At 34.2% G+C, this 26,601-nt stretch overlaps 3 protein-coding genes and 1 non-coding gene across 10 annotated transcripts; 2 read left to right on the top strand and 2 right to left on the bottom strand.

The window, feature by feature from the left end:
• LOC109724276 (sigma factor binding protein 1, chloroplastic-like) lies at window positions 877-2,043 on the bottom strand. Its single transcript, XM_020253045.1, has one exon. It carries the CDS (start codon window positions 1,961-1,963, stop codon window positions 1,526-1,528), a length of 438 nt encoding a protein of 145 aa, XP_020108634.1. The 5' UTR covers window positions 1,964-2,043; the 3' UTR covers window positions 877-1,525.
• Window positions 11,555-15,844, top strand: LOC109724182 (rhodanese-like/PpiC domain-containing protein 12, chloroplastic). 2 transcript variants are annotated; one of them, XM_020252912.1, is made up of 8 exons: window positions 11,558-12,742; window positions 13,017-13,136; window positions 13,678-13,769; window positions 13,873-13,973; window positions 14,063-14,173; window positions 14,664-14,772; window positions 14,971-15,021; window positions 15,558-15,844. In XM_020252912.1, exons 1-8 carry the CDS (start codon window positions 12,439-12,441, stop codon window positions 15,636-15,638), a joined length of 969 nt encoding a protein of 322 aa, XP_020108501.1. In that variant the 5' UTR covers window positions 11,558-12,438; the 3' UTR covers window positions 15,639-15,844. The 2 variants fall into 2 exon arrangements, with proteins under 2 accessions (XP_020108502.1, XP_020108501.1); XM_020252913.1 differs by lacking the exon at window positions 14,971-15,021 and having other exon boundaries at window positions 11,555-12,742.
• Window positions 15,935-16,007, bottom strand: TRNAA-CGC. Its single transcript has one exon. It is a non-coding gene; the product is annotated as a tRNA-Ala (tRNA).
• Window positions 20,377-25,570, top strand: LOC109724133 (transcription factor TGA2.2-like). Of its 6 annotated transcripts, none has more exons than XM_020252838.1 (12): window positions 20,377-20,989; window positions 21,391-21,494; window positions 21,645-21,718; window positions 21,797-21,994; window positions 23,064-23,138; window positions 23,222-23,284; window positions 23,499-23,576; window positions 23,727-23,778; window positions 23,885-24,156; window positions 24,298-24,348; window positions 24,561-24,806; window positions 24,927-25,346. In XM_020252838.1, the coding sequence occupies exons 1-12, from the start codon at window positions 20,892-20,894 to the stop codon at window positions 24,933-24,935; spliced, it is 1,320 nt and encodes a 439-aa protein (XP_020108427.1). In that variant the 5' UTR covers window positions 20,377-20,891; the 3' UTR covers window positions 24,936-25,346. The 6 variants fall into 6 exon arrangements, with proteins under 6 accessions (XP_020108427.1, XP_020108424.1, XP_020108422.1 ...); XM_020252835.1 differs by having other exon boundaries at window positions 20,380-20,989; window positions 21,800-21,994; window positions 25,203-25,570; XM_020252833.1 differs by having other exon boundaries at window positions 20,380-20,989; window positions 25,203-25,570.

Here is a 26,601-nt window from a genome sequence, read left to right as displayed (position 1 = left end):
TTTTTTAGGCCTCATACTGTAATATAATTAACAATTGTCTCTTTATTCTTCAGCAGCACAAATCATATATTTTTTTTTGTAAATGTTATATAAATAGAGTGGGTAAGCAAATCATTCCATAATGGATAGTTACGTGTGAACTTCTTCATTACCAATGGGCCATAATTTACTGATAATTATGTGATTAAACACACATAGCTTATGTGGGCCTTTATTGTGGTGAGCCTAAGGATAAATGGATTGTTTGAGCTCAAATACGTAGTCTTAGATCAAAGCCTTCATGAAATTATTATATGTTAAGTAATTAATGTTACATCCACTTTATGCACAGAATATTTAATATTTTACTAAAATATATATGCTGATCTAGAGGGTTTCAATTGGATAGTTAATACAATTCACGAAAAAAAATGGTTTGATTGTGGGTATAATAATAATAATAACTGTAATGTCCTAAAAACTGAAAAATATATATATATATATATCTACTCATCACTAAAAGTAAAAATTAAGTAGCAGTTTTCTTTCATTTTGCACTAATTATAAAGTTAATATGATCAAATATTGATTAAAATTGTTGGCTTAAGAGAGACAGTATTCTATCTTGTAGTGGGAGTCTACGTTGGATTGAGTTGCGTTTGAAATGACATGAGATCAAATTTGATCGAATCATATTCGAAGTAATGGGAGGCTGGATTGGATAAAGTCACAATCGAGATCCATATACGCCATATCTATACATTTTAAATAAATTAGTTATATGTTTTTAATAACTCAAAATTTTCAAATTAATAGTTAACGCCACTGATCTGATAATAAACATTACAGTTTAACGTTCTTCGTTCTCCTCTTTGCAAGTGCGTGTACACAGTTCGACAAGTTGAGGCTTTATTTGAATAATTAGTAACAAGTCCAAACAATCAAAAGCACCAAATTTAAAATTTACTCTGCAGCAATATCACTGCTTTAAAGTTTCTCTTTTTGAGATGCAAAATTTTATTCCTATCTACTTCTACGGTCGAAGCTACGACGAAATAAAAAGCTTGCTGCTGCAGCAACCAAAACTTAAGATCTCACAAACCCTAACCGTAGCAGGTCGCAAAAGATCTGATGGCTGGTATCCGAGATTTCAAATTCGAAACCTAATAGCTTCCAAAAGCTCAAACTGTTAGAAATATATAATTAATTCACTTAGCATGGAAACATAACGCCAACGGAATTCGATTGTGACTCGGTCCAATCAATCTTTCACCATTTTGAATATGCATGACTTAATCCAATCCGATCTTCCGTCATTTCAAACATGAAATCTCCTGCCATAGGGGCAAAATACTGGTTTTTTTAAACCAACACATATTTCTAACTAATTTTTTTTTTCTGAAGTAATAAACAAAACAAGTCATACATATGTATACATGCTACCTTTTCATTTTAGAAAAATATGAACAATATTAGGCAACAATACTTACACACTATGAGGAGCACAACCCCAGAAGCCTACTATTCATTCACTAACGTAATTTACCTATGCTGCATGGGAGAATCCACCCTCGGTACGCGGCTCATAAAAGAGTCCCGGAAAGTTACCGGGCGCTTGGGGCGCGGAGAACGCTTCACCAAACATCTGATCATACAGCGGCGCCACGGCGCCGAAAGAGTACTCATCCGCTAGCCTATTCGAATCGGGCCTCGGCCCGACCACCGCCGCCGCCGCCGCCGACACCGGGGAAGTAGTATCGTGGCTCGTGTCGCTGAATCCTGCGACGCCCTCGTCGGCGACGTTGGACTCTCGGCCCGTGAGCTCCTGCACGCGGGCGCGGAAGTTGTCGGCAGTCAGGGTAACCTTCAGCGGATTAGATATGTACACAACCTTGAAGGGCTGCTTCTTTTTCTTGCTCTTCTTGTTCGCCTTATTGGCATGGTTGCTGGGGTGCTTTTGGTGTACGCTTAGGTGGTTATCCATTCCCCCTGTTGTGTTGAGTTGAGGAGAAACAGTAGTGGTGGGAGAGACAAATTGTGGACAGGTTTAATTAGTTGTTGTGGAATGGAGTGGGTTTATATACACATGTGTGTGGGGTGTGCGGGGATTCAATTATTTGTGTGGCGCAAATGCGGCCGCGCCTTTTTTGGGTGCAGTTTCGTGGAAGCAAAAGGAGGTGGAAATATGAGACCACGTGATTTCGGAGGAAGGGTGAAAGAAGCAACGGATATTAATTTGTCACCATTTTTAATCTTCTATTAGATTGCGTTTGGTTGGGGGTTAAAGGAGGATAAGGGGTTATCCCCCCATTAACCCGGGTTAACACTCACACAGGGTGGGATTAAGTTAATCTCACACCAATTTAATTTTTAAATATAAATTTAAATTTTAATTTTAATTTATAAATTTTAAAAATTTATAATTTATAATCTTAAATTTAATATTAATATTTTCAATTTTCAATTTTATGTTTAATTGTTTAAATTTTAAATTTGACATTTTATATTTGAAATTTTTAAAATATTTAATTTGTAATATTAAATTAATATTTATATTTTTAAATTTTAAATTTTAATTTTAAATTTAAAAATTTTAAATTTTTAATTATCCAATTTTAAATTTTAAATTATTATTTTAAATTTTTTAAATTTTATATTTGAAATTTTAAAATTTTATGATTTATAATCTTAAAATATATATTTATATTTTTAAATTTTCAATTTTCAATTTTTAATTTTGAATTTTTAAATTTAAATTGTTATTTTTAATTATTTAAATTTTATATTTGTTAGATTTGATTAAAAAGTTATAACTTTAATTTTTTAAATTTGAGATTTAAAAATATAGATTTTAATTTTGAATTTTTTAATTTTAAAGGTTATCTATTTAAATTTAAAATTTTAAAAATAAAATAAAAAATTTAAATTCAAATATAAAAATTGGGGAAAAATCATTAATTTTCATTTATAACTATCCACTATTCTTTTTATTACATATTATCTATCCAAACGTTATTGTTCTTATTCCCAAAAACAACTAAATTTTTATCCAAACGCAAAATTAATCTATTTCAGGCTTAACTCTGAACTTAACCATATTCCTAAAATAACTAGTTCTTACTTAACCCCGAACGAAACGAAGCCTAATTAAAAATTTATTCTAAGTCATACTATCAATAGTATCAAACTTTTGGTACTATCGAATTTTCTGTCATTAGATCTACCTTTTAATCATTTTCATCTGTTAGAGTATCCTATTCAACCAACCAACCACTCAATCTTAGAGGACCACTATCATCCTAACCGTATATCCATTTATCCAACGGTCGAAAACTCAATAGTACTAAATGCTTGATATTATAGATAGTATGGTAGCAGAATTCCTAATATATATATATATATATATATATATATATATATATATATATATATAAAAGCGTATAGAAATTCCGACAATGACAAACGGAATCCAAAAAGGAATAAAAAAATATTCCCTATGAATGATTATGATTTTTTTGTTAAAAATATCTCAAATAAGAACGAACGGTTATGATCAATCTATTAAATCTCTACTAAATATTGAAATCTATTCCATATAAATGGTTATGATTAATTTGTTAACAAAATATTTCAAAAAAGAACAGCTATGATCAATTTATTTAAAAATAGCATTCCTATCCATCTATAAATTCAATCCTACGTTTATAATCAATTTGGTAAAAAATTTCTCAATAAAAATAAATAGTTATGATCTATTTGTTAAAAAAATAGCATTCCTATTAATCTATTTTACATTAAAATTAAAATTTGAGTTTAAATTATAAATTAAATTTAATTAATTTTTTATATCAAATTTGAATCAATAATTAATTTTTTTGTTACAGTGGATCAAAATTAAATTTTAAATTTTAAAGTAAATGTGAATTAAATTTCTATGCTTTTAATTTAAAACACATACTTAAATTTGATTTATCAAAAATCAAAAAGTATATAAAAATGTTTTATGTATTTATATATAAAAAAACGAACACGGTAAGATATTGTAAATATTTTCTAATAAAATATAACAAATTAATTTATAAATATAGTTTTTATTGTAAAATTTTGGATATATATAATATACAAATGTATACTGATTTAAAATAAATTATAATAATTGTTACGTGCATTTGCACGTACATTCAACTAGTATATATATATATATATATATATATATATATATTATATATATTATATATATATATAGTTTGGCTGGGATACTATCGATAGCACAAAATGTTTGATGCTAAAGTTTTCCGTCATTAGATTTAATTATTTGACTATTTTCACCCATTAGATTATATTATTAAACCAACAACTTACCCAACCCTAGAGGGCCCATATCATCCTAACCGTATATTTTTTTCATCTAAGGGTAGAAAACCTAGTAGCACCAATAGCTTAGTGCTATTGATAGTATTCCAGTCTAGGTCTATATATATATATAAAATTAATTGCAGTGGATAGCAGGTTTATCGGACGTTCCGTGATGCAGCCAATTTAGTGTTAAAATTTTTGAAATAAGACGACCCACTCAGCTAAATTAAAGCGAAAATTTTGCTTAGTTCGACAATTTTTAACTTTTTACAATTGGTGCAGAAATTTATAAACGGATAAAATTTTAATTGGAAAAATATTTTTCAAGTTCTACACATCAAACTAGGAAAATTATTCAGGCCAAGTTTGGAATTCAAATTCATATGTTTAGACCTCCGTTTTTATTATTTTAGGTTAATTTTAGAAAGTCTTGTACTTTTTCTATTTAAGAGCCTCATATATCTAATTATTCTAGTCGGTGTGGTTTTAGAAGTATATTTGAATTTATTATTTTTAACTATAGATTTAGATGTTGACGCTCTCTCTCTCTCTCTCTCTCTCTCTCTCTATATATATATATATATATATATATATATATATATATTCACACACGTGATATTCACTTAATATAATTAATTTTAAAATAAATTAATAATATTTTCGTCTTTTGACGAAAAATTATTTTTTTGGCCCAATTCTTTTTCAGCATCAACCAGTTTTTCTTTTAAATAAAAAGTTCCATAAAGGGTGGTCATTATTCATTAATGTACCCAAGCACGTTCCCTATATAAAATATTAAATTGGAAACTTAGTCCTTGGATCAATTTGAAAGTTTACATGTTAATTGGAATTTTTGGACACAGTACATCTATACATAGAGTGGTCACTAAAGCAAAGTACATGCTCATGTACGTAAATACTGTTCGGCTACTATACTATCGATAGTATCAAATTTTTAAAACTATCAAAGTTTTTATTATTAGATCTATCTTCTGATCATTTCCATCCGTTAAATTATACAATCCAACCAACCACTGACTAAATTATAGAGAACCACTGTCATCCTAACAGCATATCCTATCATTTAACGGTCGAATACTCGATAGCACAAGCTGCTTGATACTATCAATGGAGTTTTTTTTATCCATCATGATATATCTGGAAAAAATATTACAATCATTGGATGAGTAAAATATATGATATATACTTTTTTTTTACAGTGTTATGAATAGCATTGCTTGGCGTTTATAACACAGATAAATTATATTTAGACTACAAATTATTACTTTGGAATAATATAATTTATTTAATAAATGAAATACATAATTCTAAGAAGTCATGGCTATCGGCCTTCCGAGTATTAATTATTAAAGCAAACTAGAAAAGTAGATTTTTAAAAAATTGTAGTACATAAATTATTATTGAACATGTAATATAGGTAATGGTTTGTCTAAAAGTACTATTTTTATGTTTTAAAAAATTAAAAATTTGAAATTTTTTAATTTTTTAATCTTATAAAATTAAAATAGTAATTACTATCGAAAAAATATATAACCATATTATCATATGTATGTTTATCCGTGGCTGTTGCTATCATAATTTCATAGTATTAAAATAATTAAAATTATTTTAAAATTTTTTATATTTATTTTGGAAGTGATATTTATGACGTGGGTTTTTTTGGAAGCAGCGTAGAAGGGGTGACGTAGCTGCTTAGGCCCTCCTCTCATAAAATCGATAAATAAATGGTACTATTCACCCTTAGCTATAAGAATATTGAAATTGGCCCCTCAACAGGTTTTTTTTTTTTTTGAGAGAAAGCTTTCAAACTTTTTTATTCAAATTTTTTACACTTGCATTAAAATTTTTTAAAACTTGATAAACTTAGTAATGAATTTAAAAGAATTCCTTTATTTTTTTGGACTAAAATCACTTAATTCTACATAAAATTAGAATTTCAGGTTTTCTCTTAGTGAGAAAATAAGGTAAAAATGTATAAAACTTATCTGAACTATAAACTATTTTGAGTCGCCTATCTAATTTTTTAAAATTTTAATTTTACTATCTAATCTTTCAATTTGTTTGATTTGAATAAGTCAAGACACTTTGAATTTAAAATTTAAAATAATTAGTTACTTTAATAAATTTAAAGTTGTAAGAATTGCATGAGTTGTACTAATTTAATCTGAAAAATAAACTACATATTTAAACTTTAAAGTCAAAGCATTATTGATTAACTTAAATCAAACAAATTAAAAAACTGGATGATAAAATTTAAATTTTAAAAGTTTAGATAACCGACTCAAAATAATTCATAATTCCGAATAAGTTATTTGTACACTTTTACTATATAAAAAAAAGAGGTTTGTTTCAAAATATCCTATAGTTGAGGGTGTCTCTCCATATTTTCACCTATATAATACGCGGGCTTATTTGGCTTATTAATTACTTGGCTCTTAGCGTGCACTCTGAGTTGCCCCACAGGAGATGCGTTGCTAAGGTTATTTGTGAGTCGTTTTCCATCGTATTAAATTTTATAAATAATATAGTATAAGTGTATTAATACATAGCTGTTATCATAATTAATCTATGAAAACACTGAATCTTAATTGGGTGGTAACTAAGGTGTGAGCTTGGTTCAAAAACAGGTTTGGATCAGTATTTTTATTTTGTTAATTACTAGGGAGTTTTTGGATTGGGACCTACCAATTTATTTCATAACATTAGAAAAAAAAAAAAAAAAAAAATCAGTAAACTAGTTTACATTCATGCATAGTGTAGCAAAACATCATTCTCCACAATAATAATAAACATGATAGTGATTGGTGATAATTCATATTCAATTTTGCTGAGAAAGTAAAAAATTATTTACGAATATCACAAGTGAAATTTAATACAAGATAGTGTTTAACACACTATTGAACATTGGAACTAATCCAACTATCATATTTAGGCAATAGAAAAAAAAAAAAACATTTACAATCTATACAAATGTCGGCAACAATTCTACTTTGCTCGCAGCTAATTAAAAATGTGAAGCAATTAGATTTCGAACTTGCGATTTCGAATACCAACCATCAGATTTTTAGCTTATTGTGCAAAGCTCTGCTAAATATTTATGTATAATTTCGACCTGCGTAGGAACACGCACTTTGTATCAGGAATTTTAAATTTGACTAATACTTACTGATGTATAAATAACGCGATAACGTGTGATTCTATCTTATTATGACTTGAGAACACCAAATCCTTGCTAAATTCATGCACCATGATATCACTAATCCTTTCCATTTATGAGAGATGTGATGGGGTAAATGTACCGAACGCGAGCAAGACAGGGTAAGCTGAGATTTGGCTTGTTTATCAAATGAGCTAGTTTCGTGTGGCTCCATATTATTTCAAGTCAAATTCTATAACTTTATTGAACCTGTTTGAGTCGAACACAAACTGGCTCATGATCAGCATGTTGCGCTGAAAATTAACAGCTGTACATAACTACAAGAGAAAGGAATCTAAAGATATGCACAAAATTAAACCTGGATAGAAGGAATCATGTGTCCATGACTAGGAATGGAGCGTACAAACGAACGAAACCATTAAAGACAAGAAAGAGAGATGTGAAAAAGACCTTCCATATATATTCACCTCAAAAATATTAAAAGAAACCATTAAACAAAAAGGAAAAAAACGAAAAGACCTTCTAGATTCGTGCATTTTCCACGCTTTGTCAAGGAGCAATCCTTGTCAAATAGCACTCTCCAGAGTGTAATATCTTTTGACACTACGAGGGTTTGTATAGTTTATACCACCTTCTGGTCACTTTCCTTTTAGTTTCAGCTAAGACAATGACAGATAATGCATCAAATGCTAGATTAGTTCCCAAGTAATATCAACTTCTAAAATATAACCTATAGGGCGCGTTTGGTTCGCGCTATCTTTTAAAGATTCCTAGTAATTCAATGGGAATAAAAAAATATAACGGTGTTTAGCTAAACGCACTAAGTAATCTAGTTGGTAATATTAAATTCACTTGGGAATATGATTCACCCCAAAGTATTAATCCCATTCCCTTGAGAGATGGTGGGTATCCTCATATTAATGGATTGGGGTAATCATAATATATCTAATCTCTTTCTTTCTTCCTACCTGCCGGCTAATTGATATTATTTTTCTTTACACTCTAACCTTATATCTCTCTCTAAACTTATTTTTCTCTCTAAAATTTAACTTTTTTTTTCTCTCTCTAAACTAAGCTTTCTCTCTCTCTCTCTCTCTCTTTCTAAAATTTCAACTCTCTCGCTCCCTCTAATTTCGACTATATTTTTCTTTCTATTTTTTTAATTATGCTCTCTCTCTCTAACTTATACTCTCTCTCCATTTTTTCTAAAAAGATGTTAAAACTTTTGGTAACATTATCTAAAATTAAATAAATAAATTAATTAATTGTATATTTTGTGCAATTAATATTAAATAATATGGCTAATTAATATTACCGTGCGAACCAAACACAAGAATTTCACATTCTTAATAATAGAATGAATAGGAATAAAATTCTCGGATATCTTTTATTCCTAATAATCTTTTATAATGCGAACCAAACGCACCCATAATACGATAATATTTTGGAAAGTTTCTAATTCGCTATTATATATGTATTAGTTTTGTCTCCATCCTGAAATTTGTTAGGTATTTTATAATGCTAAATTTCAAGAAAAAAAAAAAAATTTGAATGGAGACAAAATTGACACATGGTAGTATATAGAAACTTCTTAATAATGTGTTGTTAAGGAGCTCCTTACTAAAGATTTTTTTTCATATATTATTATTGCCTAATATAGCTAGTTTTGGATTGTTGACTCTTACCACCACAATATATATATATATATAGTAGTGAGCTAGAATACTATTCGGTAGTAAACGAGCCGTTTTACTACGATTTGTTTTCGATGATAGAACTTCCAAATTACGATCGGCTTCGTTGATATGATCTATACCACTTGAAGTGTTTTAGAAATCAAATTTCAAATCTTTTCGACATATTTGTCTAATGATCAAAGGTTTTAAAATTTGTAATTTAATGTCGATAAGAGACGTTTTCTCGTTTAACACGTAAAGATATCCAAATCAATTGAATTTTTGTTAGAAAATTGTTTAAACTATTTAAAACAAGATCTATACTCTTGATCTTGATTACAAGACTCCTATCATATTTTTTTAAAAGTATTCATTTTCAGCCATTCATTTTTCTGTTCACTTGATGGATAAAGAACAATATCGAAAGTGCCTGAAATTTGATTTCTAGTTAGTTTAAATGGTTTAGATCATATTTAACGGAGCCGATCGTCAATTTGGAAGCTCTATTATCGAAAACAAATGGGTAGTATAAAACGGCTCGTTACTACCGATAGTATTCAGGCTCTACTCTATATATATATATATATATATATATATATATAGTGAGGCTACTATGCTATCGGAAGCACGGAGCCTTCCGTGCTTCCAGCTCGTTTTCGATGTTGCGACTTTCGAATTGTCGATCGGCTTCATTAAACTTGATCTAGAGTATTTGAAATACCTAGAAAATAAATTTTATGATTTTACGATATCATTTGCCTAGTGAACGAAGGGGCTCAAAATCAATGGCTAAAAATAAAAATCTTACAAAATGTAATAATATGACATTAAAATTTTAAATCAAAGATATTGATCTTGTTTTATATAGTATAAAGAATTTTTTATCAAAATTTCATGTGATTTGGATATTTCTACACCGTTAAACTTGCAAACGGCTCACTACGGCCATTGAAATTTGTTGATTTTGAGCTCATTCGATCACTAGGCAAATGATATCAAAAAATAATAAAATTTATTTTCTAGGTACTCCAAATATTCTAGATCAAGTTTAACGGAGCCGATCGACGATTCGAAAGTCGCAACATCGAAAACGAGCTGCAAGCACGGAAGGCTCCGTGCTTCCGATAGCATAGTAGCCTCACTCTATATATATATATATATTACTGTTCTATTTAATAAATGTTTTTACTTAATTTTAATAGCTAAAGTTTGAGGTGTGTCAAAAAAAAAAAAAAAAAAACTATTTCACAATCCATAGTCGATGGTGTCTCCATAGAATCTTACTTCATTTACATATCCATTATCTAATCTACAGTCCCGTGTAAATCGAGAATTGGAGTGACAATGCCAAAGGGCATGAGTTGTGGTTTGATTTCTAGAGAAGATAACCACTTTTTTGAAAAATTAGTCCCTAACAGCTCGATAGAGACCAAACACCTCCTCACAGCTGGATTTTAGACTTAACTTCAAAGTTTGCCCGTGAGCATTTCACCTGATCAGCATGCAGATTCTAAACAAATGACGCTCCGAAAATTGAGTCAGATTTAGCAAATAATTGAAATAGAGCGGAACAGAAAGTCCGATTTTTCATCTCTTTAGTTAGAAGAGTGTGTTTGGTTGGATGAAACTCTCAACTTATAATTCCGACTCTGATTTAACTTATTATTCACTGATTCTGACTTAGTCTGTCATTCCGATCCTAACTCAGACAAAACTCATCTCACGCAGCTCTAACATCAAATGCAATGACCCAACTCGCTGTCAATAATAACTCGTTGAGCCCAAACAACCAGCCCAAAATACTTAAACTCAGTTATTATTATCAGTATGGAGTACTCTTATATATCCAATAATAATGCTATTTTCATCCGATATGAGACTAATACGTCGATCATGAAAGCGGGCGGATGGGAGGCAAAGTCATAAGCTCTAGCCATATCGGAGCTCACGGTCGCTATGAAAACAGAAGTACGTCGCGGTAACTTTCGCCTCTAACTTTTACCCACCAAGCGCTGCATCTCCAAAGGCCTCACGAGTTTCCCATGATCGCCGACTTCCACCTTCCATTTTTTGTGTTCTGAACAGTCCTTTAGCTCTTAGTCTAGAGATTTAAGTACTTAACCTGACCCAATCATTTTAGACCAAATTTGAACTTTTAAATGTATATGAAATTTTACAGGCCAAGTTGGGCTCGGCCCAGAAAGAAAAATATCCGTTAAATCTCTCTTGGGCTTTATTTGATTCTGGGCCGAGATCCATTAAACTTTCCCAACCGTAAACACACCACCATTAAATACGGCGGCGACTCTCTTTTCCATCACCGACTTCAAACTTCGCCGATCACTGCTCTGTAACAACCCTGAAGAATAAATGGTAGAAGCAGTAGTTAGCATGGGAGAGTAGTAAAAATGTCAACTTTACAAAGTAGAGAAGAGAAGTGCAGCAGGAGGTTGGTGGGGAACGAGCTTGGCGGAGCGATCCGGCAGGAAGGCGCTCGAGCGGAACTCCGGCGGGAAGGAGCCTCCGAAGGGGCTCAGGCGAGCTCGACTGAGCTAGGGCATCCTCAAAGCTCGGAGAGAGCGACGGGAGGTCCGACGAAATCCATGTAGTTGGGGCGACGGAGAGAGAGCTGGCGGATGATGCGGAGAAGGCAGGAACCGACGCCCACTTACCGTTACGCACGGGTCGGGCGAACCAGGAGCTCGGATCGGGACGAAATGGCGAACCCAAAACCCGCAGGGTTGCGGGTAGTGCAGAGAAGGGCGGACCCGAGTCCGTTTGCCCGCCTCCCAGGCGATTTGGACCAAACAAGCCCACCCGAGGCCCTCAAGGCAACCGGATTGAACCCATCAGGCCTCATTCCTATTTTTGACAAATTGCTGTTAAGTCCTCTTAGGATAGTTTAATTTCAATTTCAGTACAAGTTGTATAGGCTATATATAGTTAGCAGGATGTAATTCGCAGGGTATCAATGAAAATGAAATAGTCTATTTCTCCCCCAAAGGTTCTTCTCCAAACCCTTCTTCTTCTCTATCTTCTATCTCTATCCCAACTTTTTTCCCTAACCCTCACCTCTCAATCCTCATCTGCCTATCTCTCTACCTCTATTTCTCTTCTCTCTATCTCAATCCCAATTTCTATCTCTATTTCCTTACCTCTCTAGCCTCGGTACCGATTACGTTACCTCAGATCCGCGACCAGAAGCACCAAGAACAGCAATATACAAGCCCGAGCCATAAGGGATATTACATGCTCGAACCACTTTTAAAGATCGAATCGAGAAGCGAAATTCTTTTAAAAAAAATCCAACAAAAATCGAAAGAAATGTTTCGAGCGACCCATTTCCCCTCTTTCTCCTCCTCCTCTTTGCGAATCCCACTCCTCTCCTCTCTCCCCTTCTCCTCCTCCCTTAAACCCTACTTCGTCTCCTCCCTCTCTACGGCCCCACCTCAAATCCCACGCTCTTCACGCCCCCCAATTGGAAACAATTCCACTTCGCGCTTCTTTAGGCGGAGCCCCTCCATTATGGCTAATCCGAGGGTTCGAGGAAGAGGTAGGACTCATCTTTTGATCCCTTTCGTTGAGAATTCCCTTGAGTTTTTCATGAATTTGGGAAATTTTACTCGTTTTCCGCAAGAATTTGATCAGATTTTCAGAGAAATTGTTAGAAACTAGGAAGAGTTGTAAGGTTAGGTAGCAAAATTAAAAAAAATTTACAGTTTAGGTACCCGTTTCAGAAATCTGCGATGGTTCAGATAAGGTCTATACGAATTTACCTTGTTTTTACTGAACTGGGTTTGGATTACTGTTTCTTCTTGTGTCCACAGCTCTGTTCAGTGGTGGAAGTAGTAGTGGAAGAGAGAATAAAGAGCTTCTGGTTCAGCATCTGCTTGTTGGTGAGGATAATCTTAAGCTTTTGGTGGAGCTCCAACAACGGATTTCGGGAGGTTGGTTTGGTTAAAAACTACTTTTTTCCCCGTTTTCAGATGCTGTATGTTTTTTTTTAGCTTGGTTAAGCTACTTATTTATTGTATTATCATGTGTTGAACATAAATGATTAAAACATCCCAAAGACCAATAGCCTAACTTTTACTAAGTAGGTTGAAGTTGGTTACGAATGTTTCAATTCCCTTCTTACCTCTTCCTTTCCCGGACATGATCAATTTTGGGAATTTACTCAAGAATTAACTTAAAAAACTCATATATGCAAAACATTACCAGTTGTTCAACTTCATTGTGGTGTCAGCATGGTACAGCACAGTGGGAAATCGTAGGGTCAATTACGATGCTACGGAGAATGTATTAAAATAGTTATAACAGAACACCAACACGATAATTCTATGTCTTCACATGGAGCTTTGGTTAAACTTTGTTGTTAAATGGGCAACTGTGTTTACTTTTATCGAAGACTATTTCTTTACCATTCGGACGTACCTATATATATGTAGGAAAGGGTCGATCATGATTCTTCGTGCTGATACATTTCAGGAGTAGATTTGAGCGATTTGGCTGTGGAGTATTCGATATGTCCGTCAAAGGAAAATGGTGGAATGCTCGGGTGGATCCGAAGAGGGCAAACGGTATTGAGAACATAATTACTATATATCAATATAAATGAGTAAAGTGTGTTATTTGTCTCCTTAACACGAATATTGAATAAACCACTTGGTGAAATTTGAGCAGGTTCCAGAATTTGAAGATGCTGCGTTTAATGCTCCTGTAAACAAAGTTGTGCGTTGCAAGACTAAATTTGGATGGCATTTGCTGCAAGTGCTCTCAGAGAGGTAAAGAATCATAACATCTGTACAAGCTGTGGCTTCATCATCGGAGAGTTGTATGTTGTGATTTTTTATCCAGTTTACTACTATGCCAGGGAAGAATGTATACTTCAAGATATCGAGCCACTGGAGCTTCACTCCAAAATGCAATACCCTAGTTTTGTTGAGGAAGCTCAGTTGATTGATGTCCGAGAGCCTGAGGAAGTGTAAGTTTTTTTAAAAATATATATATTTCTATTAGCCTCCTCCCTCAATTCTCTCAAAATGATGGAACAATCCTTATTAATTATCCATTCTCCTCTCCTTGCATTTTAGTATCTTAGACCTGCGTAAGTGTGGATCCTCTGATTCGTAAGTGTAAGGTACATCATAGGTAAAAACTGAGTAATTATCATGCTACCATTATCTCAATATGATCTTGCTATCTCAATTGTGGTCCTAAGTTAGTAAGAACAAAACATAAGCCATAACGAAAACAATAATATAACAAGACTTATTTTTCGTCACTATACTTGTAGTGAGCTTTGTCATCGAGCACATGCAGCCGATACTTCTCTCTTCCTTTGTGTAGAAATTAAATTCTGAGAGTCCAGTGATTATAATCCTGTTCCTGATGCTTCATATTAATCTTATGCATACCAATTTTATTGGGTTTATGCTGATTAATTATGATCTTTTTTTACTTTTGCATGGAAGAGCTCAAGCTTCTCTGCCGGGTTTTAAGGTTCTTCCTCTCCGACAGTTTGGAACATGGGGATCAGTAATTATGGATGAGTTTGATCCTGAGAAGGATACCTATGTTTTGGTGAGTCCGCAATTGTCAATATAAAGCACTTTTGCAGGCCCTTCTTTACTTGGTTTTCCAGTTTTAAGTTAGAAATTTGATTCAATTCACAAATCAGGATGAGTTTAACAGTCGAAAGCTATATATAATTCTCTTGGATCATTAGAATGTTTCTGCTTCACAATCATCTCATAAGTGGCATTGGTTCATATTTTCCAGTGTCACCATGGTGTGCGCTCGCTACAGGTTGCTAAATGGTTGCAAACACAGGTATCTCAATTTTCATTTTCTAGTAATAACTATCGGATCGTTGGCGCTAACCATTAATCCCAAAGCTCGAGCTGTTAGAAATACGTAACCAATTCACTTAAAGTGTATAGATACAGCGATCACGAGTCTCGATTGTTACTCGGCCCAACTAGCCTCACGCCACTTCGAACATAACTCGACCCATCCAGCCTCACGCCATTTTGAACATGACTCGGCCCAATATGGCCTCCCGCCACAGAACAGGATGCTGACCCATTTAAGCCAACCATAACTTGTATGGTTAACCCTGTAACATCCCTCAATTCTCCAAAGTTTCAAAAACACTGAACATTCTGTCAGCACTTTGACTATTTAGCAAAAAACATATCTTCTGATTATTTCACACCGTTCCTTGCGCAACACGAGTTTCTTTCTTCCCTGTCATTGTCCCGGAATACAAAGTTTTAGGTAATTCTCTGCACTAATTCGGGCTGAATTTCAATCTTTACGCCAAACAAACTCGTTTCGGGCTGATAAGGTTTAAAATTATTATGCAGGGATTCAAGAGAGTTTTCAATGTAGCAGGGGGAATTCATGCGTATGCAGTAAAAGCCGATTCTTCCATCCCTACCTACTGAGAATTCTCTCGTCGTGCGACCGTAATCAACTGTAATTTGTTTGTACCGTTTCCGTCCGCTGTTTAGACTGTTTAGACTGGCTGGTTTTGCGAGGCTAATAATTTTCGGTTTTCTGCGGGTTTTCGTTTCTTGTATACATGTCAGATAGAGTGTGTGTACTCTCTCATTTTAGCCAAAAAAAAATCTCAATCTTCCTTTGAATTTTACGATTTCGCACAGATACCTGTAATTTGAGATATTTGCTTGTAGTTTGTTTGGAAAGAAACAAAAAAAAAAAAAAAAAGGGAAAATTAATGTGGAGGTGCGGGGAATCGAACCCCGTGCCTCTCGCATGCGAAGCGAGCGCTCTACCATATGAGCTACACCCCCACTGTTGAATTCTGAGTAGTATTTTTAGAAGAAATATTATATTATAAAATTTTTTGAACGTTGTTTATTTGTAGTAGAAGTACTAAATTTACGATCTTATTTTTAGTTTCTGCAGCAATAGAAACGCGTTATCTTTTCTTTTCTTTTTAACGTTCCAACNCCGCACGATGCACGACTTTTAAATTTTTTAATATAATTAATTTATATAAGATTCTATAATATTAATGTATTATTTGCCTCTTAAAAATATATAATTATTTTACCAACCGTTCCTAATGCAAATGGTAAAGGGTTTGATAGTTAGTATTCGAGATCCCAAATTCGAATCATAGTTAGATTCACATTTCTAGCTAAGTTTATTTCTCAATGAAATAAACGAAGCGGATAGCATACTATCTATCTCTCTCAATATATATATATATATATATATAAAATTATTTTTATATATAAATATAAAATATTTGTTTTCGAGCTCTTATTAAGCCGAACACGAACAAGCTGTTTCTGCTCGTTTTTGTCTTGTTTATTAAATGAGCTGAAAAATTCAACTCGTATTTGACTCGTTTATAAAATAAACGATTCGATATCGAATTCATTCCGAACTAAACACGAACTAATCTGTACACAACGAGCTGAATTGCTAACCCCGTGCGGGTGCGGTGTCAAAACATGCAATGAACGAAACTGTTCAAACCCACCGAGTTTTCGACCCCTTCGTCTCATTATGCGGACTCTTCCATAGCAAATGCACAATCATTGTGGGTAGGGCGGTAATTGCAACGTGGGTTACCAATTTACCATGCGACCGCGTCCGCATACGATATCGTCGGCAAAGTACGCTATCCAGCTCCACAGTTGTTAATTCGGATTCGGCAAAAATTCGGTACGGATATAATTTGAATAAAATTTATTTTTTAATTTTTAAATTTATTGAAAAATATGGCTATAAAATAAATTCGTCAATTATTCGGATACGTGATTTATACGGATGTTATATGTTCATCAATTAAAAATTCGAAATAAAAAATTCAGCTATTAAATTAAAGTTTTTTTCTCTCAAGATTTATGCTATTAGTATAAATACTCATATTTCTTAAGAATATAATAATAAATAGCTACAAAATTAAGCTAATTAAGTAAAAAATATTAAAAGAGTTTTTTTTTTGTTTTTGGGTGAGGTGTTTAGAAAGGAGAGTTTTTGGGATTTTTTTTTTATTTTGGGCTAGCCGACCCGCGAGCCGCGACCACAAGCCGCGAGTGCCCGCGGGAGTGCTCACGGAGCGGGAGGCGGGAGCGCGCGCGGGCGACCTTTTTTTGGCTCCGAATAATTCGGCGCGCGTATAATACGCGAATAAGTCCTTTTTATCAAAAAAAATCAAATAATTTGCAAATTTACTAACATGGTCCAGCTCACGTGCCGGCATATTCGTACCAGCAGCTAAAATATATATATATATATATATATATATATATACTGTGATTTGAACTATACTCATCTTACAGATTCAATAGCCTCAAATAAATGGCATTTTGTTCACGGATTGGTTTGTTTACAAAAACATGATTTAAAGAGCAAAAAATTGCCATTCGGTCATGTGCTACAAGCAAGCTAGCATCTTTTACATCACACTCTTTTTACAACAATTAACTGTGTAGCAGGCAATTCCAAGCAGCCAATTGCAGGCATTGCAAATGGAGGACAAAATATAATAGAAAAGTAAGATGTCGATTACCCTGATCCCCAAGCATTCTCTGGTCTCAGGGCCAAGAACTCCTGCTTTCAAATCATCAAACTTCCCGGTTGTTTTCTGATAATACCGGGTTTGGCCACGATTACTGGCANTATATGAAATAAAATAAAATAAAATAAATCGTCTTAACTAACAAGAAAATAATAAAAAAGAAATTTCTTTTTGTTCGAGAACGGATAAAAATAAAAATAAAAAATTCCACCTGGAGATTGGGGTGGTCTCAATTCTCAATGCGCACTCTCTCTCCCCATAAGAATTTAACAATTTTAAAAAAAAAAACTCATTTCCTACTTTCCTAGGGACTGGCACTTTATTTTCTCGCCGACATCGTGAATTGGACAAAAATTTATATCGCTTGTATTTATTAATTCATATATGTTTGTGGTTTTATCAGTTTCAGTGAATTAATTTTAATATGTGCAAGTAAACTCAATAATTGTACTCTAATTTGCTGTAAAAATTTTCAATTGTATTAGATTTTAATCCCAGCATTAATTTATTAATCATTAAACTCAGGCTACTGCTTCTAAGATCAGATTTGTACTCCTTACATTTTTTTATAAAAATAAAAATATTATAAGGCACAAAAGTTTTAGAATAAAAATCTATCACTAAGCTGAAAAAAATGTATTAAATTTATCTAAATTATGGACTATGCTGGCACGCACTTTGCTTCTTTTTTAGCAACTCCATGAAAAAAAGGGACAAGACAAATGGGACTTTTAGTTAACTATTTAATCATTTAATTTGTTTGATTTGAGTTAGTCAACGATAATACAACTTCAAAATTTATTTGAATTATTTATTTTTACAAATTTAGTTAATATATTTTATATAATTTTCACAATTATAAATTTATTAAAATAAACAGTTATTTTAAATTTTGAAGTAAAAATACTATTGAATAACTCAAATCAAATAAATTAAAATATTGAATAGTAAAATTAAAATTTTGAAAGGTTGAATAGTTGATACAAAATAATTTATACTTTACATAAGTTACCCCCCTCCCCAAAAGAAAAAATACTCCAGCATTATTTTTTTTACTAAATTAAATCTAGAATTTTATATTGGTTAAATTATAAAAAATTACTCTGGTAAATACTCATTTTTTACTTTTCTCTTTAATTTTTAAAGGCTATATTTGCCCCCCTTAAAATTTTAAAATTATTTTCAGAAAAATACGGTGCTGATGGAGAGGATAAAATGACACAAATTATTCATACTTTTTCTATAAGAAAAAAAATCAATGTATTTCTCTCATTTTAGATGGTATTTTTAATATAAATTATAAAAAATAAAAGAAATAGTAATAAAACTTAACAGAAGGATGCTAAATATAATAACTTAAAATATTAAAAAAATAAAATATAAAATTTTAAAAATAAAAAATATAAAAAAATAAATATTTATAAAAAAAATTTCTATAATTTAAACTTTTTATATTTGATGTTGGGAGTCTCCCTATCTCCCCGCCGGGGGGGCCATTCTGCGGACAAGTACAGGGTGCGCGGGTAAACCGGCGGTCAGATGCTCTCTGCGATAGCCAGTTATGGACGGCCAGGATTTAATGCCGCCATCCGGTCATCCGTACTAGGCCGCGTGGTGCATTGCTTCGGACGGTAGCGCAATCCATTTCTGCATATTACTGCTTGGTCCAGGTCCACAACGCCACCCGTGGACCGATCCTCTTATATATATATATAGATAGATAGGCCGGTATATTATCGGTAGTACGGAGGCCTCCGTGCTGTCTAATTGTTTTCAATGATGCGGCTTCCAAATCGACGATTGGCTCCGTTAGTCTTGATCTATACTGTTGAAAATATTTGAAAATTAAATTTCATAATTTTTTGATATTATTTGGCTAGTGATCAAAAGGTCTCAGAATTGATAATTTTAATAGTAGATGTGATGCGTTTGTGAATTTAACGGTGTAAAATAATCCAAATCTGATGAAATTTTTATAGAAATTTTTTTTCACTATTTAGAGGGAGATCGGCACCTCTGATCTTAAATTCAAGTATTTTATCACCATTTTTTATGAGAATTGTATTTTTAGCCGTTCATTTTTAGACTGCTCATTTTATAGATAAATGATGCTGAAAAATTATGAAATTTAATTTTCAAATACTTTCAATAGTGTAAATCAAGTCTAACGAAGCCGGTCATCGATTTGGAAGCCGCATCGTTGAAAATAACTTGGCAGCACGGAAGACTCCGTGCTACTGATAGTATATCAGCCTAACTCTTTCTCTTTATATATATATATATATATATATATATATATATATATATATATATATAGTCCGGCTACTATACTTTTATGAATACAATCGNTCCCTTTCACCTATATATACAAACTTTGTTAAAAAAAAAAGAGAAAATTTAGAATCACCCGAACTATACTGTCTATATATTAAAAAATAATTTTTAGTATATTTTTATCAATTTGAAGGATATTTGGGTGTTAAATTATAAGAAATAAACAGAATAATGATTAGTGTTGTTAAACAATAGAGCGGTTCACGAAATGATTTGGTGCACAAAGTCTACGCAATAATATTTCCTTGCATAGAGAGAGAGAGAGTGTGGAGGATAGAGAGAGAGAGAGAGAGAGAATGGTCAAAAGAGGGAAAGAGAGTGGAGAGAGAAACTGGTGGTGATAGCACCGCTCTCTTCCTCCTCGCCAACGACTTTCCCCCGCCCCCAAATCCCTCCAATCTCCGACACCTCCCCCACTCCTCCCCCAAAATCTAGGGTTTCTCGGAGCTCGATTCCACCCCTTCTTCTTCGTCCTAAGCGCACCACCAGGATCGCTCCTTCTCCTCCCCCCTTCGTCTCCTCCCTCGTCGCTTCCCTTCCGCATGTAGCTCGTATCCTTCTCCTTTTGCTTAGTCTCTGGTGGAGATCGCGACTCTTTGCTTGGCTTGTTGTGGTTTGTACTGTATCCCATCGCTTTCCCCAGTTTGAGGTTCCGGAGGCTTCCTCTGGAGCTGTTGAGGCGGCTTTGGATTTGATTGGGCTTTAGGGTTTGGTGTTTTTTGGTGTTCGGATTGCGATTTGGAGTGGTTTTTTTCTTGGGTGTGATAAGAAGTGGTACCGGTGGTGGTGGTGATGATGATGGTTTCGGATGGGGAGTAGGAGGGGTGGGATTGGTGTAGAAGATGGTAAGGGAGTCGTAGGCGGGATGCCGAGCTTCTCTTCGACACTGCCGGGGGCGCAAACAGCGTATGTGGATCATCTTCCGATGCTCTCCCTATTTGATTTTATGATACTGATTCTTTTATCTGATTTTAGTTGTCTTTTTAGCTGCTGGATTTAAGTTCTATCGGTAATTTCAAGTAGTTCAATTTTTCTGACGTGTACAGTTTGGAATCCATGTAGATCATCATGAGCTAAAAACTCTGGTACTTCTACTGCTAGAGTTGAGCTTTGTACTCATATAATAAAGTAGGACATCCATTTACTGTGATATAGAGTTGATTACCTAGCATTTAAAGAGTGCCTAAGATGAAATCTTTAGTTGATTTATTTTTGTATGTAATAAATGTTTTTTTGCTTCTCTCTGTTTTCTGCTTGATAGTGGTTAATGATATTATATTACTAATACTTATCATTACTCTTCTTAGTGGCACAGAGGGAAATAAAAATCATCCTGCTAGCATTTCTGAATTTGGGACGATTCTTCAGTCAACAGGGTTTCGATCAGATGATGCTGGTGAACTAGGCAGATGTATGTAAATTGTATTGTATATAAGCCGCTTTTTATGTTTATTAATTTTTTAGATTGTAGTTTTTGTAAGATATGTTGACAGATAATATGGTCTTCTCTTTATTTTGTTGTACTCATTCTTCTGTCTAATACTAAACTTTTTGTTTATAGGTTCTGCAGTTAATATAAACTCAACTGGACAAACTGTTACTTTTGATCTCGCTCAGTTTGCTTCTTTGACCAAAGTGAGCACTGAAATCTGTTAATATGCAGTGTTTATTTATGGACGCTAGATTGACATCCCTCATTCTTCTGTTCACTAGCAGGCTGTCACTTCGACTGGTAATACGCCATCGCTTGGAGTTGATTTTGCAACTTTACCTCGCGACAAGGGATCGCATCCTAAACTTGTGTCAATCTCTAGCGGTCACTTTGAGAACTGGGGGGAGTCCGCAATGGCTGATGCAAGCCCTAGGACTGACACCTCTACTGATGTTGACACCGATGAAAGGAATCGGATGGTAATCCTCTTTTCTCACTTCTCTCATTTTTTTTTTCCTCTATTTTAACATACTTGCTTTTGTTGATGATGTTATTTGTTTGTAGTTTCAAATTACGTGCCTACTTCTGCTTTTAGCTGCAGCCATCTTGAGTAGAGCATTTGGCAAACATAAATCAAGAGCTTCTATCATAGTGAGAAGCTCAATTCATTTTGAGAGTTAAAACCAGAAGCTTCAATTTGGATTTTTTGCTTTTTCTGCAAATAGACATTGTTGAGGGGATTTCAGAACAGTGATCCTCCCTGTAACATTTCATTTAACAGGCTAAAGTCACAATGACTTTGCTAACAGATCCATCAAAAGGTTGAGATTGGGTTTTTGGTTGGTATATGTTAATCCAATTGTGTAAGGTGGGAAGGTTGTTTCAAGAGGGTAACAGGTGAAGTTCAGATAATTTATGGAGTGGAGTTTATGAATCTACTTTTATGCACTTATGCCTTTCGTCAGTCTTTCAAAATTGTGAAATAGCAAGTGTGCAACTGATGTGAAGTTTTAAGCCTTTGGGGTTGAGAGCAACTTAGTGGGTTTTTCTTAGGTGGATGCACACGATAAACTTCTGAGGGAACCTATTGTGTTTTCTAAATCATTGGGATAAAGAAACTGTAGATTAAATCTTAGCAGCTTGGCCACACTTATTGGTGCTATCCGTTATTGCCACAGCTAGTGAATTACTGCTTGGCTTTTTCAGTCATTCAATATGGAGATACAGGTGTTTGAGCTGTATGTCTGCTGATTTTTTGTAAGCTGAGCTCATTTTTTCTTTGACTTCTGTTGCATTCCATTTTCAGTTGTGGCTCCTTTACTGTTTAAACCTTGCATTTTCTATTTCTTCTTTGAAACGGTGTTTTCTTCATATACCTCTCACTAAACTAAAAGAAACAAAGTTAAGAAGTAATTGCTTGCGCTGTTACTGGATGCATTTGATATTGTTGATTTGTCTTTCCTAGTTCTTCAGTTTTGATCAGTGCTACGTCACATGTAGTGTGATCAACTGCTAGAAGCATTTGCCATAAATGTTTATTATTTGCAGTTCGAGCAAGGACAAACTGCTGCTCTTGTGCCTTCAGATTCTAGTGACAGGTCAAAGGACAAATCGGACCAAAAAGTAATACCTCTACTATCTTTATATGCAAGCTTTATTTGATTAGCCAAAGGTAGAATATCTGATGTCTATAATTTGTTATGTAGCAGACACTTCGTCGACTTGCTCAAAACCGTGAAGCTGCAAGGAAAAGTCGTTTGAGAAAAAAGGTATCTAAAAAATAACTTTGGTGAAATCTTCCTTTTGCATCATAACTTAAATTTTCTCTTCTCCTGGAAGTGAACTTTGTCTTGCAAATTATTAGCGGAAACGTATAGATTCTTTTTCAATATGAGAAAGGGTTATTTTTCTGGCCATTTCTTGCTACAATGTCCTGTTTATATGCTTTCAACTATCATACTAATAGTTTTTATTATATTAAAGGCTTATGTTCAACAACTAGAGAATAGCAGGCTTAAACTTAACCAACTAGAGCAGGAACTCCAACGAGCTCGCCAGCAGGTATGCTTTGGTTGCTTGATTCTATTCACGCGGATGACATACCACTTGGCTGTTCTTTGACAAATTTCAGTTCTATGACTTTCTTTGTTTTTAAAAAAAAAGTAAGAGGAAAGTATTCTAGGATAATTTACCTGGCAATTTCTTTTGCAGGGCATCTTTATTTCTAGTTCTGGAGATCACTCTCATTCGACGAGCGGGAATGGTACTTCACAAAAATTTCCATTTTATTCTTTCCCCATTTTTTGAACTCTTTACACTTTTTATTACTGCAGAAGTTATGCCAACTAATGTGAATATTTCCATTTTAGGGGCTTTGGTTTTTAACACTGAATATGGTCGGTGGTTGGAAGATCATAATAGGCAGATAAATGAGTTGAGGACAGCAGTGAATGCTCATGCAAGTGATACTGACCTCCGTGCTATGGTTGAAGGTGTCATGGCTCACTACGATGAGATCTTCAGGCTCAAAGGAATTGCCGCTAAGGCAGATGTGTTTCACATGTTATCGGGCATGTGGAAGACTCCAGCAGAGAGGTGTTTCCTCTGGCTCGGTGGTTTCCGTTCATCTGAGCTTCTCAAGGTAAAAGAACTGTAGCCTTCTCATGCTTCCGAAGTTTTAATGGGGAGAAATATAAATTTTTAGTTGAATGGTTTAGGATACTTGTATAGCAATCAATAGTTCATTACAGTTTTCTTCTCTGCATTTTGATCCCTATTTCAGTTATGTCCTCAACACTCTGCCATGTCAGCAAACTCGAAAGATGATGCTAAGGTGCCATCTTTTTTCTAATGGCATACTAGTGAAGGGACTTACTGCAACAAATTTTAGGTCGAAATTGTTAACATCGAAATGTGAGAAACATAAATTTGTAACATAAAATATGAGTGCAGTTTAATCAGATATACTAATATACTTAGGTCAATTGTTTCCATTGCAGTCCTTTTTTTTCGTTAAACTTTGCTCATCGTGCGCCTATATCACAGTTACTTGTGACTCAACTGGAGCCTCTCACAGAGCAGCAAGTAGTGGGGCTTTGCAGTCTTCAACAATCCTCTCAGCAAGCAGAGGATGCTCTTTCACAAGGAATGGAAGCATTGCAACAATCACTGGCAGAAACGTTGGCCGGATCTCTCGGCCCATCGGGATCCTCGGGTAATGTGGCGAACTACATGGGCCAGATGGCCATGGCCATGGGCAAACTCGGAACCCTTGAGAATTTCCTTCGCCAGGTAAATTGTTTATTGCAAGTCTAGAATACTCAAATAAGTAGCACTGTCCATTTGGCAAACAAAATATTTGGAGCTTTTACTTTGGTACAAACTGAAATGAGCTTTTATGTCCCAAATCAGAACCTGTAGTTTGAAGCGTCTGCTTCTGCTGCTGCGGAAAAGCTCGTCGGAAGGCTTTAGTGAAAAAGCTGCTAGTGCTTCCAACTGCTATACTTCAATAGCACTTTAATGCAATTCATTTTCTGATTGGAAGTTACTTCTAAGTGCATTTAAAACTATAAATTTCTCATTTCCCAGATCTAAAATAACATATAGCTTTCTCAGTTCTTTACCTTCTTGACAGCTTGTTGAGTGTTATAAAAAATTTTTGCCTTCCCTTTTGTCCAATTTTCCCAGGCTGATAACCTGCGGCAGCAGACCTTGCAACAAATGCAGCGAATACTGACGATCCGCCAATCCGCGCGCGCTCTCCTCGCAATACACGATTACTTCTCAAGGCTTCGCGCCTTGAGTTCTCTATGGCTTGCTCGACCGCGGGATTTAGAGCCAAACTGATTTGACTAAGTTGTTTCCTGAGATCCTTCAAAGGATGTGTTGTAATTTTACGCGTTGGACACTTTCATTTGGGGTCAGCTTAATAGCTAGGTGTTCACTATGTACATTATACTCCCACTGTGGCTGTTAATTAAATAGGTATTATGTATGTGACTTGGGGGTTCTCTGAGAGTTACATTTCAATAATAAGTAAGGCTTGTTTCTATGAATTTCTCTTTGATTGGGTTTCGATTTAGTGAGCTACGGTTTTGTCGAATTCATAATATATAACAAATTTCTTACCCGAGGTAATAAACATAAGAATTGGTGAGTGTTTTTCTTAAAAAAAATTTTGAGAAAATGGGGAGTTATTATGGGTAGATATAAGAATCTACTTTTGTTTTAAGACTTTGCTTGGGCCTGTATCCAGAGTGTGTAGAAAAATATTTGTTTATTTCTGTTAGTGGACAGAATATCAAGCACGTGTGATTAAAATGTAATTTTTTTGGTTTTATCCGAAAACAGATAAATATGTTTGTGTACGTTTTCTTTCTCAATACCAAAAGATCTCATCCAACATTGTAACTCTATATTAGGAACTAGGCTGGAATTTTATTAATAGCACTAATGATTTGGTGCTATTAAATTTTCTGTCCTTGAATTAAAAGATAGCCGGTTAGAATGATATTGGCTCCCAACAGTTGAGTGGGTGGTTGGTTGAATAGTACAATTGAACGGATGAAAATGATAAAGGAGGTAAATCTAGCGACAGAAAATTTAATAGCGTGCTATTGATAGTATCCCAGCCGGACTCCTATATAAGAGTAATTTTCACATAACAAAGCGAGAGTAACAAGTATTTACACTTTAGTCCCTTAATTTTGCACTCTAGTCGTTAAATTCCTCAAAAAAAAAAAAAAAAGTGTTTTAGTAACAGGTCTCGGGACGCAGGAGAAAGTTTGCTAAAGCACGGGGACTAACGAGACAAAATTTTCACCCGTCGCTCCATCAGAAAAATATCTGCGAATCAAGGCGTCGTCTCCGACCGATCCGACTCCAAATTCCCGCGAACGCGATGTCACCGTACAGTGGGACGCCGCGTCCCGGCCGCGATCGCCGTTTCCGCGCTTTCCTCCTCTTCCCGCCACCTCGGTGCGCGCGCTTCTCTTTTCTCTGAAATCGCTTCTTCGTTCTTCGCGATCAGCTTCCCTTGCTTACATACCCTTATAATATAATATATTATATAATATATTACTATATG

Source organism: Ananas comosus, linkage group 18 (genome assembly GCF_001540865.1).
Source record: "Ananas comosus cultivar F153 linkage group 18, ASM154086v1, whole genome shotgun sequence".
NCBI classification, from domain to species: domain Eukaryota; kingdom Viridiplantae; phylum Streptophyta; class Magnoliopsida; order Poales; family Bromeliaceae; genus Ananas; species Ananas comosus.
Note: the sequence above shows the minus strand (reverse complement) of the source record. Positions and strands in the feature narration are given on the sequence as shown.

Coding starts and splice junctions, on each gene's coding strand:
- LOC109724276 (XM_020253045.1), bottom strand. CDS start 1,963: ATGGATAACCACCTAAGCGTACACCAAAAGCACCCCAGCAACCATGCC.
- LOC109724182 (XM_020252912.1), top strand. CDS start 12,439: ATGCTCGAACCACTTTTAAAGATCGAATCGAGAAGCGAAATTCTTTTA. Junction 13,137..13,677: donor CCAACAACGGATTTCGGGAG/GTTGGTTTGGTT, acceptor GATACATTTCAG/GAGTAGATTTGAGCGATTTG. Junction 15,022..15,557: donor CTAAATGGTTGCAAACACAG/GTATCTCAATTT, acceptor ATTATTATGCAG/GGATTCAAGAGAGTTTTCAA.
- LOC109724133 (XM_020252833.1), top strand. CDS start 20,892: ATGGGGAGTAGGAGGGGTGGGATTGGTGTAGAAGATGGTAAGGGAGTC. Junction 21,495..21,644: donor TGCTGGTGAACTAGGCAGAT/GTATGTAAATTG, acceptor TTTTGTTTATAG/GTTCTGCAGTTAATATAAAC. Junction 23,285..23,498: donor AAAGTCGTTTGAGAAAAAAG/GTATCTAAAAAA, acceptor ATTATATTAAAG/GCTTATGTTCAACAACTAGA.